Source organism: Macaca fascicularis, chromosome 1 (genome assembly GCF_037993035.2).
Source record: "Macaca fascicularis isolate 582-1 chromosome 1, T2T-MFA8v1.1".
NCBI lineage: Eukaryota > Metazoa > Chordata > Mammalia > Primates > Cercopithecidae > Macaca > Macaca fascicularis.
The window spans coordinates 174675655-174689352 of record NC_088375.1 but is presented as its reverse complement, the minus strand read 5'-3'; the positions used below and the strand labels follow the sequence as shown (position 1 = coordinate 174689352).

The window sequence follows — 13698 nt, the reverse complement described above, 5'->3', positions numbered from 1 at the left end:
ATTATTTCTAAATTGAGTCTCACTGTTTTTAATATGAATGATTTAATCAATAAATTTTAAACAAAAGAGACAGTGTACCATAGTGGTTGAGAGTATAAGCTCTGGAGCTAGATGCCTTGGCATTGATTCCTGGCTTTGTTCCTTGTTAGCTGCATGACCTTGAGCAAGTTAGTTGTCCTCTCTGTGCCTCAGTTTCCTCTTCTGTACAAAGGGGATAATGACACCTATAGGCTATTGTAAGGATTAAATGGACTAGAAAGTGTAAAGCAAGTATCTGAAATACAGCAAGTGTTCAGTAAATGTTAACTAATAGTGTTATCTAGGTAAGGATGTTTTTATAAATAAATTCACATACCAATTTAAAAGTCTTTTATTATATGGACTTTTAGTATCACACTTAATGAATCATTACAAAAGTTCTCCCTCAGTTTCTTGATGAAGAAGACATGTGGTTTCATAATCTTCTTTGAAGCTCCAGCACCCCTCATTAGAATTAAATACTCAATGAATGCATGTTGACTAAATGAATGATCATGTGTCCTAATACATAGTTTGAAAAATAAAGTCACTAGGTATTTAGTGCCATTTTTCCAATTTCTTTTCTAATCCTGGGAGAGGAGTGATTTTTCTCTGTATTTCTTTATTCTCTCATATCTACCCCAGATGCTATATAGAGCAAACCTTAATAGTGGCTAAATGAAGACTATGATGGCATCCAGTTAGGACGGCCCCTTCAAGGCAGATCTTATTTGATCTCTTGAACGTTTAAGTTGTCATGAGAATCCATCATCACCTAGTAGCATTGGCTACTGCTTATTTCAACCACTATGTGAAAGAAAAGCTTTCTGTTTATTATAAAAGGTTCAAAATACTCTGAATCATACAGCTCTCCTGTTAAAGGGATTCTTGAAGCAGTATTTGAGGAAAGGGGAGGAGATGAACAGACAGACCTAACATCTAACCCTGATTCTTCTCTTTGCCAGCTTCAAGCTTCTGGGTCCTAATTCTTTCATTTGTGAAATTACAGAAATTTGCAATAACACCGTGGAGATTAAAAAAATCCTATGTAAAATACCTAATACAGGGAAGATGCTCAATTCAAGGTATTATTATCTGTTGTTGTGTTATTATTATTATGTACCCTTAAGCAAATCGAGTTTCCCCAGAGAAGAGAAACTAACATTAATTGTGATGTACCAGACATTATCCTTTTAAAAATAAGATCTAGAACCTAAACTTTGTCCTAGCCCCATTCCTCTCTGCTAGCTGCACTTCTAAAACTTCCATTAGGAAAAAGTACATGCTAGTCTACTTGGTCTCCTTTATGCTTCCCTTTCTCCTTCCTAATAGCTAATAGCATATAAAAAGGTAATGGCTTGCACATGTAAAAATTGTTTGAAAAACCTGAGGCAGAGCTATGTTTTTTTCTTTCTAACACAGCAAGAAGGATAAATAATAACCATCTGTCTAGTCTGCCAGTTGAAGATTTGTACCAGAGGAAATAAGCCAAGCTGGCTTCTAGAGATTTCCAGGTGTTGGAGGGCCAGGTTTTACAGGGTTTCCAGTGAGTTCTGATAGTTACATAGCCAGTGCTCCTGTCTGCCCTCACTAATGACTTGAAGTCAGTAGCCTTTAGCACTGGCCGCATGTTAGACCCACCTGGGCGGCTTTAAAAATTACCAGTGCTCAGGAATAACACCAGACCAATTAAGTCAGAATCTCAGGAGGTGAGAACCCAGCTCAGTACTTTTTAAAAAATTCCCTAGGTGATTCTAAAGTAAAACCAGGATAGAGAACAACTGACTTTAATAAAAGCTTCTGGCTTCAGTAGGCCTACTGAATGAAGCTTTTGTGAGAAGAACACTCATATATATCAAATATCTATAAATGACAGACATTTCCACATAATCTAAAGAATTAAACCTGCGAGGCAGAAATTATCCCCATTTGACAGATGAGGAAACTGAGGCAATGAACATTTTAGTTCCCTCCTTAAGATAACAGAGGCAGGGTTACATCTGTGGCTTGAACTAATTCATTCATATAAGAAACATTTAAGTGCTTACTATATGCTGGGCACTATCTTTCCTTCATAGAGTGTGCATTCTGGTGGTGAGAACAAAGAGATGCGTCAAAGAATGTCAGGTAGTGATAAGTGCTATAAACCACAGCTAAAACCAATGACTGGGGGATGGAAAGTAATGGTAGTTGCCATTTTAGATAGAGAATTCACCAATGACCTCTTTAAAGAAGTGACATTTAAATAAAACCCTGAACAGAGGAGAAACGAGAGCAAGCTGTGAAAATATATGGATAAAGAGCATTGGAAGAAAATGTTACAGCAAAGGCAAAGACCACGAGATAGGAGTGATTGGTGCACCAAGCAATAACTGAGAGCAGAGCCTGGGTGAGGCAGAATGAAAAGGGAAGAGAAATGGGTGAAGTGTTCACAGGGCTAAAAGGCCCCACGGGCCACACAATCTGACTGAAGCTGATTTCTGTGTGTGTGTGTTTGTGTGTTTGTGTGTGTGTGTGTGTGCTTTTCAGCATTCATTTTTTTTCCCCTCTGGTGATTCCCTCCTTCATTATCCCCTTCTAAAGATAGCAACTATGTTTTGCTTTGTAGTAACTGCTCCTACCCCATCCCAGTGCACTATGGTTTGGTTGGATTGACTCTCCAGTTCCAAGTCCAAGCTTGATCTCTGATTAGTTTAAGTCTATCATGGTAACCTAATCACAGTCTTGGTTCAATGATGGACATAAAACTCAATCTGAGCCTCTATATGAGAAGAAATACATGCTACAGTTTCTTAGGTAGTAAAGTTCTCTCCTTCTTGGGAGAACACCTATCCAAAGAGCATGCTGTGAGGATGCGATGGCCATAGCTACCATAGCTATTTTGCTATTGCAGAATGTCCAAGTAGTTGAGGGACTACTGTATAGAGCCTGAAGATGATGCCAACAGCAGGTAAGGCAGATCAGAGAGTCAGAAAGAAGGCAGATCCTTGATTTTGATATTTGAATGACTAGATCAAACCGTTCTTGAAGTCCTTGCTGCTGCCAGAATTTTCAGCTAAATAAACCAAAATCTTTATATTGTCTAAGCCAATTGCGTTTGCTTTTCTGTCCCTTCAATAGATGTAGTTCTAATTAGTAACTAGTATGAGTATTTTTTTTTCCTTAGCAAAAGGGAGGCCAACCCTTCACCATTTTTCTGTTTTCTTGAATGATAGATAGGTATTCAAGAAATGTTTGAGGGGTGTCAATGAGCTTCTTATGCTACTTCTCATTTCCTTTGAATCTTCCCTTGTCAGCAGTCATACTGGAACTCTGCTGTTTGCTTTCTGCATGATCTTCTTCCCCTCTCTCATTCACAGGCTCCACAGTGAAGAGATTCAAATTTGAGCTCATACTTCATTTTTGTGAAATACTATTTTAGACATTAGACCTTACCATGTTTAGAGGGCCTAAGCTCTTTTTATATTTGTCTTAATGGGAGTTCATCATATTTCTTAGATCTGTGGCTTAAAGTCTTTTACTACTTTTGGAAGATTCTCAGTCATAATTGCTTCAACTTCATCTTTATTCTCTTTCTCCTATTTTTCTTTGACTTAAGTTACATGTATGTTAGATGTTGTCACCATTTCCTATGTGTCTCTTGCATATATTTTTTTTGACAGGGTCTCACTCTTTTTGCACAAGCTGGAGTGTAGTGGCATAACCAGAGCTCACTGCAGCCTCAACCTCATGGGCACAAGTGATCTTCCCGCCTCTGCCTCCCAAGTAGCTGGGACTACAGGCATGCACCTCTATGCCTGGCTAATTTCTTTATTATTTGTAGAGACAGGGTTTTACCTTGTTGCCCAGGCTGGTCTCAAACTCCAGGGCTCAAGTGATCCTCCCACTTTGGCATCCCAAAGTGTTAGGACTATGGGTGTGAGCCACTGTACTCAGATTCTTACATACTTTTAAATGTATTACAACCTAATTTTTCATCCATGCTTCAATCTGGATATTTTCTGTTGAACTATATTACAGTTCACTAGTCCTCTCATCAGTGATGTCTAATCTGTTAAACCCATCTACTGAGCTTTTAAATATTAATTTTTATAAATTTAAGTCTAGATATTCCATTTGATTCCTTTTATAGATTCAAATTCTTTGCTGAAAATTCCCCATCTTGTCATTCATTTTCTTGAGCATATTAATTACAGTTATTTCAAAATCTATGTCCTGTTTTACATCATCCATGGCAATTTTTAATTGAAGCTGGACATACTGTATGAAAAACTTAAGAGATTTTTGTATGATACCTCCTTTCACGGAGAGCTTTTTTCCCCCTACTGTCTGGTAGTTCAATTTGAATTCCAAGTAAGAGTCTTCGAACAAATATTATTTTGTATGTTATCTAATCTTCTAGTTGTTCTTCTCAGGAGGTTTGGCTTGCTGGAAAGTAGTCTCTCCTTGTCATTAGTGTAAGTCACAGATATTAAGTATTTATATGAAAATTATATGTACATTGAAAAACAAGTTCCCAGGATTTTTATGATTCCTAATGATATAAATTTTCTAATAAAGGCAGTATATATAAAATGAGTCATCTCAATTAGGTTCATATAGCATCTTTGAGTGCAGAGGGGTCCTAGGAAAGAGAAAATTCACAGTTCTACACACCCAAAAGGAGTATCTTTCTTTAGTTTCTGTATAATGCCCCTCCTTCACTTTCATAATATCTACCCGTGGAGCAAAAGAATAGACAGAAAAAATGGCTCACTCAGTGCTTAAGAGCATTTAATCATCATAGATCCAGCAGTACAGAAACGAGAAGAGACCAAGACATCGACTAAGTAGATAAGCAGTGAGCTATCACAACAGCAATGCAACAGCAACACTACCCCAACTCTGTGGTTCTGGAGAGTGACACATTGCCTATAAAAATTAGTGATGTGTTGCCTATTTTGTTTGTCAGACTCACAATCACCCTATAAGATCAATGGGGTAGGTTTGCATTTTTCTTTTATATTTTGCCCGTTTTAGAGATGAGAAAAATGAGTCAGAGAGAAATAAAATAAGTGTCCCAATATAAGGTAGTTATTTAGTTGTGTGAGACTTCAATTTATCTTTTTACATATTTTTCTGCTATTCCATATGCTATGGTATTGTGTAGCCCCCCACCCCAAGTTTCTATGTTGAATCCCTAATCTCAAAATGTGACTGTATTTGGAGACAGGGCCTTTAGAGAGGTGATTAAGTAAAAATGAAGCTGTTAGGGTGGGTTCTAATCCAATCTGACTGGTGTCGTTTTAAGAAGAGGAAATTTAGACCTATAGAGATACCAGGGATGCACACACACAGAGGAAAGCCACGTGAGGTCACTCAAGTATCCACCTAGCATCAGAAGAGCTACTGCTATAGTTTTTCAGCATTCTCAGCCCTACCCACGTGTGAAACCTCAGGTCAGGTGAACAGCCACGTGACATCACTTCAATGGTCTCCTCATTGAAAATACGATGCCTTGTAAGATATCCAAGTGCAGCCACCTTCTTAGAGCCTTAAACTATATTGCAGTCCAAGAATCAGCTGTATGGAATCCCCTCTGAAATCCTTCCTCCAGCTGCTTGGCATTTCCGTGGAGACCCTAGAACCATCTGTGTGGTGACACTAGCTATGAGATTCTGATAATAGTACCCCTTCTTCTATGTTCCCTCAGCCTTAAGGTGGTAGCTGCTTTCTACAGTTACTAGTGTCTGGGTTACCTCCCTGTAGTGGATTGAATTGTGTCCTCAAAAATATGTTCAAGTCATAATCACTGGTACCTGTGAATCTGAGCTTATTTGGAAACAAGATCTTTTCAGATGTCATCAAGTTAAGATGAAGTCATTCTAGATTAGGGCAGGCCCTACTTAGAATGACTGGTGTCTTTATAAGATAAAGAAGAGGAACACTTGGATACAGAGGCACACAGAAGTCAGAAAGGAGAAGGCCTTGTGAAAACAAAGACAGAGATTGGAGTTACACAATAAGAAGCCAAAGGAGGCCTGGGGCTACTAGAAGCTGAAACTGGCAAGAAATAACTCTTCTCTAGAGTGTTCAGAGAAAGCCTGGCCACGCGTACACCTTGATTTTGTATTTCCAGCCTCCAGAACTGTGAGATAATAAACTACTATTGTTTTAAGCCACTAAGATTGTGGTATTTTGTATGGCAGCCCTGGGAAATGAATATACTCACCATATTCTTTTTTATCCTTCAACCTTTGGGTATTTACATAACCAATTCCCTTTAGTAAATTCTCTCTGCTTGAAATACCTAGTAAGATTTCTTAGGTTTTTCCACCTGGATATAGACTGATATATTTAATCCCGGACACACACACACACACACACACACACACACATTTAGTACTTTGTATTTTGATCCAAAAGGCAATCAGTAAATGGTTGATGGATGTAGTAAATAGAAAAACTACAACAGCAGATTAATATCAATGCATATTTTTTCACCTGTCATATTTAAAACTTGCTGATTGCTAAATATTTTCCCCAATGCATTGTTACAATTTTCACTTAATAATATGTCTTGGAAATCTTCCTGTAGCAACCCAGCCATATTATTTTACAACTGCATCATTTTATCAATTGGTTATATTGTAATTTAATTAAATAGTCCCCAAAGGATCTTTCTGTTAATTCTGTTTTTAAAAATGTTTACCAAAAAAAGCTACACTAAACATATATATACTCTCACAGGTTTCTTTTGTTGAGACACCAGTAGAATAAATACCCAGCTATGAGCTTCTTTGATCTAAGTGACTGTGCACTTGAAATTCTAATAAATAATACTAACGTCTATAAATGTACTGCATTCATCTTTAAGGGCTACCACTAGAGAATGTCTCATGATAAAATAAAACTTGGAGAATTGTGCCTTTTATGATCTAACTGGCCTAAAAGAATAGCCATTAACGTGATTCTCACTTCCATTTTTCCTTCACTGGGGAGCTATTTACATTTCTGAGAGAAATGAGATGAAACCCAACAAGCAAACCACTCAAACTAGGCAGCATAGTCAACAATAGCTGTGAAAAATGGAAGGTCTCTCTGGAGCAAAAAAATAATGGAACTCACCTGTAGGCAAATCAGATAACAAATCAGAAGAAGCTGTGCTCAGCATCGCAACAAAATTCTGCCATCTGCGCAAGAAAAGGAAACAAAAATTGGTGATCAATATGATTGCCCTGAAAGAATGTCCAGTGAAGCTCTGTTTATATTGGTAGTGATACTGAATAAGCTTTTTGATACTTCTATCATTTAGGGTCCAATGCAGGAAACAGAAACTACTTTATATATGTCTATTAAAAAGGGCTTTGATACAGGGAATTACTGCAAAGCCATTAGAACAGAAGCTGGAGTGCGCTGCTAAGTTTAGGGTCAGACCTTAGCAGATGTGGTCCAGAGATTAGGGAACACCAGGAAATTCTGGCTGATGTCTCAGTTGCCCCTAGCTATGAAGTTGTCATCAGGCAGTACAAACTGCTTTCTGGCCACTGGAAAAACAAACACTTGCCAGTTTCTGGGGTTGTTACTGCTGTAGATATAAACAGATAGACAAACAAACAAACAAACAAACAGTCTCCGTGCCACTGGCCTCTCCCCACTGCTTCTGACTTTCAAATTTTATGAAATTGCATCTCACTGATAGATCTTAAAACAGGTCTAGAACTTTGTGTCAAGAGGGTTTCAGAAAAGTTCTTTTTAGCCTTCACAAGTATGGAAAGCATTACAACACAGAAAAAAAACATAGAGGGGGATAAATATGGGGTGCTGAGTGCAAGAACACAATAGTCAGTGAATTCCCAAATGGAAATTACATTGAGTAATATGTCTGCAAGTGACAACCAGGTAATTTAAAGCTTAAAAAGTACTTTAGCAAAGCTTTGACATTGAAAACTACTTATATTTGCTTGCCCAGCATCCATTCTCCATTTATATATAAATATACTCTTCTCTGGGGTGACAGCTACTGGTTTCCTTTTGGATACTGTGTAAATGGGACCATGGTATGGTCAAAGTCCCATACCCTGCCCTAGCCAATGTTGTGATCTCAATCTATTTATCCCTTCCTCTCTTCTTCCCTCCCTTGCTTCTTCTCTCTCTCCCACTGTCTCTGCCTCTATCTCTGCCTTAATGTTTGGTTCTAGTCCTTCCTGAAGTTTTATTTTTCTCCGATTTTGTGTTAATTCATAACCTTTGAAAATATTTCTTTTTGCTTGTGTTAGCAAAAGACAGTTTCTGTTGCTAGCAACCAAATATCAACTAAGTATCTTTATCTTTCTCCGTCTTGTCCATTAGAAGAAGTCAAGTAAAAATGAAGAGCAAGTTGGGAAATATATAGGCTTGGTTTTTAAAGAAAAGTTCTAATGTCATATGACTTTATTTTCTTTAAATAAAATGGTGAGTTAAATAGGTAACTAGTTTATTTTTCTTAGACTTCATGAAGCCTTTCCTATATATGACATAATGTTTAGAGAAATTATTTGGTCAGGATAAGTATGATATTGGGCTTTGAACATGTGGCCTCCAGAGTTTCATGCCACTTTGGGCACATGAATAGACAGATAAGTGATGGATATGCAGGACTGCCAGTCAGATAAGCTGATGACTATATCAGATGCTGCAGGTCTAGGCAGATAAGAGAAAGTTGAACAAGAAGTAGCAAGCACTCTTAAGGAATATTAATCATTATATAAAGATCTGATATTAGCACAGATCTGCAAATAAACTACAGTAGAGGCATCTCCTGTCTTCTACACTTCTCGCAATTTCTTTCCAGACTATTTTAAGTCCAGGTTTATGGCTGCAGCACCTTCTGACCCTTTGATTAAAAAAAAAAAACAAACCATAAAACAGCAACAACAATAAGAACCTAGATCCATTAATATTTACACATTACACAACATTTATTTTTTCAGAGATGTTAGGAGTTATCAGGTAGTGTTCTCTTAGATATCAGGTATGATATGAGATAAGGCCTTTGCATAAAATGACACCAGAAAATTGCCTGCCCGTTCCTGATTATATGCTGACAGCGGGGGAAGCAGATTGAGGGAAAATTTTTTAATGATTGAATTTGGATATTGCCTGATTTGAATGGTATAGGACTTACATGACCAACACAATTTTTAAGATCCTTCTGACAAAATATTTCTTTTCTCCCACATTCTTTACATTACCCCAAGACCTTCAAAGTGCTATTCACAACTTAAATTTGGGAGTGGGTTCTAGTTGCCATAATAGGCACTATAATTCTAATAACAAAAGTAGGTACCAAAACTCCAGTGTCAAGCCAGACAGGTCAGGACTGGAGGACAAGTTCTGTGAGCCTGATTCTAGATTCAGGCAGACCTGATTTTGAATCCCACTTTAACTGAGTTTTTCAAGTTAAAATGGCATGGAGTGAATATTCTGAGTACTTTTTGTGCATTATCTCATTTAATCGAGACAACCATCTTATGGGGCAGGTAAGTGACTTGCCCAAGGGCACATGGATCAATGGGACAGCCAGGATTTATGCCCTGACTCCAAATCTATCTGAACATAATGTAACTTGACTTCAGTTATATTTCTGTGATCTCTGCAGTTCCATGGACACGGCTGTAGTGTCTCTTGACATTTATTATTGCAGAAGTCTGGTGTCAGTCTGATTTTTGGTCATTTATAATTAATTTTTTCTTTGTTTGCTTTGGTTTAGTTTTATTGGGTTTTTGGCCTGGATCCCTGAATAATTGCCTTTGTCTTTATAATATAAAAGTTTTATTGGAATGATGTGCATACATTTTTTCTTAATTGAGATTATGTCACACTGAGTCCCTTCAATCTCTACAGCTATACCAGCTCTGCAAAGTTTCTTCAGTTGGGACTTCCATTTTTATTTCTTTTTCCATTCTTTCTAGTTTTCTTTTTAATAATACCAAAGAAATCTCTATTTCTGAGGTTGAATCTCTATTCTTCTTCTTTTATATCTACTATCTTCATTTTCTTCTTTGCTATTTTCCTCTAGAATTTGTAAAAGCCTCTTAAATTTGACATTATATATTGATTCCTGGTTACCTCTTAATTCTGCTATGGAAATTTTAGTTTTCTTGAAACCATCCATATTTACCAAAATTCTTTCTAGTTTCCTCTGTTCACGTTTTGTGCTTTTTAAGTTTCATTTTTGTGTCCTTTTAATCTCATTATGTTGATTACTTTCCAATTCATTTCAGTAGAGGACATGGCTTCTTATACTCTACAAAAAAATCAATGGTTTTCTAAATTTTTCTTAGAGTAGATCAATTTAAAAGGTCTGTTGAGATTTGGAGCCTGCAGAATTGTGGCTCCCTTTCCATGTTTTGTAGTGTGTGTGTTTTTTAAAAATTAGGTATTATGCTTCAAATGAGTATCTATTCGTGTTCAGTAAAACCCAGCAGATGAGTTGCATTGATTTCCTTTGGCCTTGCTCACTGCTCACTAGACCGGAAGTCAAGGGCAGATGACAACTTTCATCCACTCCTGGTGCCTCTCAGGCATACACCTGGTACACCTTGATAGGGCAGAGATAGGATCTTCTCACTACATTTGTTGTATATCGCATACCCCATATTGGTATAGTATGCCATAAGCTAATGCTCCTCATCATATACAACAGACAGTGATCTTCCTCTCTGTACTAACCTCTACAACTTTATTATCAGATATTACCTTCATCAGATGCAAGCATCATAGTCATATTTTCCCTTTCCCACCTCGCTTACTTCAACTTTCTGCTGTCATTCTTGATAGTTGAGCTCTCCAAATAGGCACAGAAGAGTTGTGTGTGATTAAGTATACATGTGTGTATCCTTGGGCAGGGGAGGGAGGGAAAGGAGACGTGGGAACCATAGTGCTCAGGCTGCACAAGAAAACAGCACTTGTGTAATTTTCTTGTTGGTCAAGACTTGGGTCCCCAAATCAAGGGGAAGATTGTGGTGAAGGGATAAAGTATTTTCTGTTTTCTGCACTTCTTATAGGTGGATAGGGCACAGCTTGGGGCGTGCAACTCATTTATTTTCCCACATTCCATTTATTATAGTTAGTGAAGAATTTTTTGGTACATTCTGACACTAGAGTCCCTATTAGTCAGTTTTTGCTACTCCTGTATTGTTTGTCTCTTTCCTTCTTCATAGAAATTTTAGTTAGGGGTTGTTAGGCAGATGTTATTTTATACAAAAAGCCTCATACATTAGAAAACCAAACAAACCTAAATGCACTAAACACACAAAATGTAGGCTATTTTACTGGAACATCCTTGTAACACTGATGAAGGTAGTTTCAGCTGGCATGCTGTTCTGTGAGGGTTATGAAGGCTTAAGTCAAAAGGTTTGCCGGTGTTCACCTCCTAAGCCCATTACCTTTTTGCCTCCTGAAATGTATGTTCCAGCCATAATGAACAGTATGTAGTTCTCCAACCTTATTTTTGCTTGGCTTTTGTCTCAGCACATACGGCTCCTTATCTCTGAAATACTTTTCCCTGTCCCTTACCTGGATAGCTCCTACAAATCCCACCAAGCTCAGCTGAGACATAGTATAGAATATTGATAAAGAGTCAGCTCTGTTCAGACTGCCAGGATCAGAAATTAAGTCCCATGATTTGAAGAATTGCCTTCAGAATCCTGTAATCTTCTACTTCAGTCAAGGGAAACAAAATATGCCAGGAGGAGGAGTCAGACAGGAGGATTACTGAAGAGGCCTTTAGCCTTTAGGGACTATATTAGTTTGCTGGGGTTGTGTTATGGTCTAAATGTTTATATCTCCCTCACATTCATGTACTGAAATCCTCACTCTCATGGTATTAGGAGCTATGGTCTTAGGAAAGTGATTAGGCCATGGAGGGCAGAGCCCTCATGCATGGGATTAGTATTCTTATAAAGGAGGCCTAAGAGAGACCTTTTTCTGCTTTCACCATAGGAGGTCACAGTGAAAAAACATCTGTCTCTAAGGAAGTGGACCCTCACCAAACACTAAATCTGCTTGTGTCTTGATCTTGGACTTCCTGACCTCCAGAAATCTGAGAAATAAATTTATGTTTTTTTTAAACCACCAAGTCAATAGTATTCTGTTATGGCAGTCCAAATGGTCTCAGACAGGCTGCCATAACAAAATACCGCAGATCACATGGCTTAAACAACAGAAATTTATTTTCTCACAGTTCTGGAGGCTGGAAGTCCAAGATCAAGGTGTCAGTAGGTTTAGTTTCTTCCAAGGCCTCTCTCCTTGGCTTGCAGATGGCCACTTTCTTGCTGTGTTCTCTGTGCATGGTCTTTCCTCTGTGCACGTACATCCCTGGTGTCTCTTTGTGTCTCCAAATGTCCACTTCCTATAAGGACACCCTTCAGATTGGATTAGAACCCAAACTAACAGTCTCATTTTAACTCAGTTATCACTTCTTTATTTTTAGTTTTTGGGGGACAGAGTCTCACTTTGTCACCCAGGCTGGAGTGCAGTGGTACGATCTCAGCTCACTACAAACTCTCCTTCCTAGGTTCAAGCAATTCTCATGCCTCAGCCTCGAGAGTAGCTGGGACTGCAGGCATGTGCCACCATGCCAGCTAATTTTTGTATTTTTAGTAGAGGCAGGGTTTTCCCAGGTTGGTCAGGCTGGTGTTGAACTCCTGACCTCAAGTGATCTGCTCACCTCCGCCTCCCAAAGTGTTGGGATTACAGGCATAAGCCACCATAACCAGCCTATCACTTCTTTAAAAGGCCCTCCAAATATAGCCATATTCTGAAGTGCTAGGGATTAACACTTCAATATGTGAACTTTGGAGGGATACAATTCAGCCTTTAACAGCCCTAATCAAAGAAGCCTAACTTTTGAGAGTTAGCCAAGCCAAGGAGAGAGGCCTTCGAAGAAACTAAACCTACTGACACCTTGATCTTGGACTTCTAGCCTCCACAACTGTGAGAAAATAAATCTCTGTTGTTTAAGCCATGTGATCTGGTAAGGAAAGGTTGCTTCCAACCTCTGGGCTTCTTTGGATAATACCTGCCCCTGGAGCTTAAATGTTTCCCTCTTTGGTATTCATACCTTACATTCCTCCTGGGTCCTGGAGGAGGGGGCAAGAGATACTAAAGTGTAATCTAGAATTCTCTTTAGCATCAAGCCCAAGGGTGAAGCCAGCTCTGGAACTTAGGCGTTTGGCTAAAGCCTCTGTGCCTAGCCATTATCTTATAAACTGAGTTTCATAGGACTTGTAGGAGACTCAGTGTAGTGTAGTGACCAAGAGATGAGACTGAAGGTAGAGAGCCTACATTTGACTTAGCCTTATTGATGAATTCATTTATTACTTGTGTATTGGTTTTAGCCTCTCTGTGCCTCTGTGGCTCAGTTTCCTCACTTGAAAAATAATATACCTACTTCAAGGAAAAGTTGTAATAATTAAAAGAGTTAATATTTATAAAGCACTTATTATTATTTTCTGGAAGAGAAAAGGCAGCAGGTCTGATTTCTAAGGCACAGCCAATGGGCAGATCTATACCATATCTCTAATAGCTTGCTACCTAACACTTTTCCTATTCCCTTTATAAGTAATTGCTTAATCAGACACCTCATGTTTCCTTCATCTTCTAAAATCCTCTGGTTGTTCCTGGGATTAGCAAAACCAGTCTTTTTCAACTTAATTG

General features: G+C 38.3%; 1 protein-coding gene across 2 annotated transcripts in view; it reads right to left on the bottom strand.

The window, feature by feature from the left end:
• Positions 1–13698, bottom strand: part of C1H1orf87 (chromosome 1 C1orf87 homolog) — an 82847-nt gene that overhangs the window by 11940 nt on the left and 57209 nt on the right. For both annotated transcript variants that reach the window (XM_005543220.5, XM_005543221.5), the window contains exon 9: positions 7126–7190. In XM_005543220.5, coding sequence (XP_005543277.3) covers positions 7126–7190 — 65 coding nt within the window. The remainder of the gene's footprint in view (positions 1–7125; positions 7191–13698) is intronic.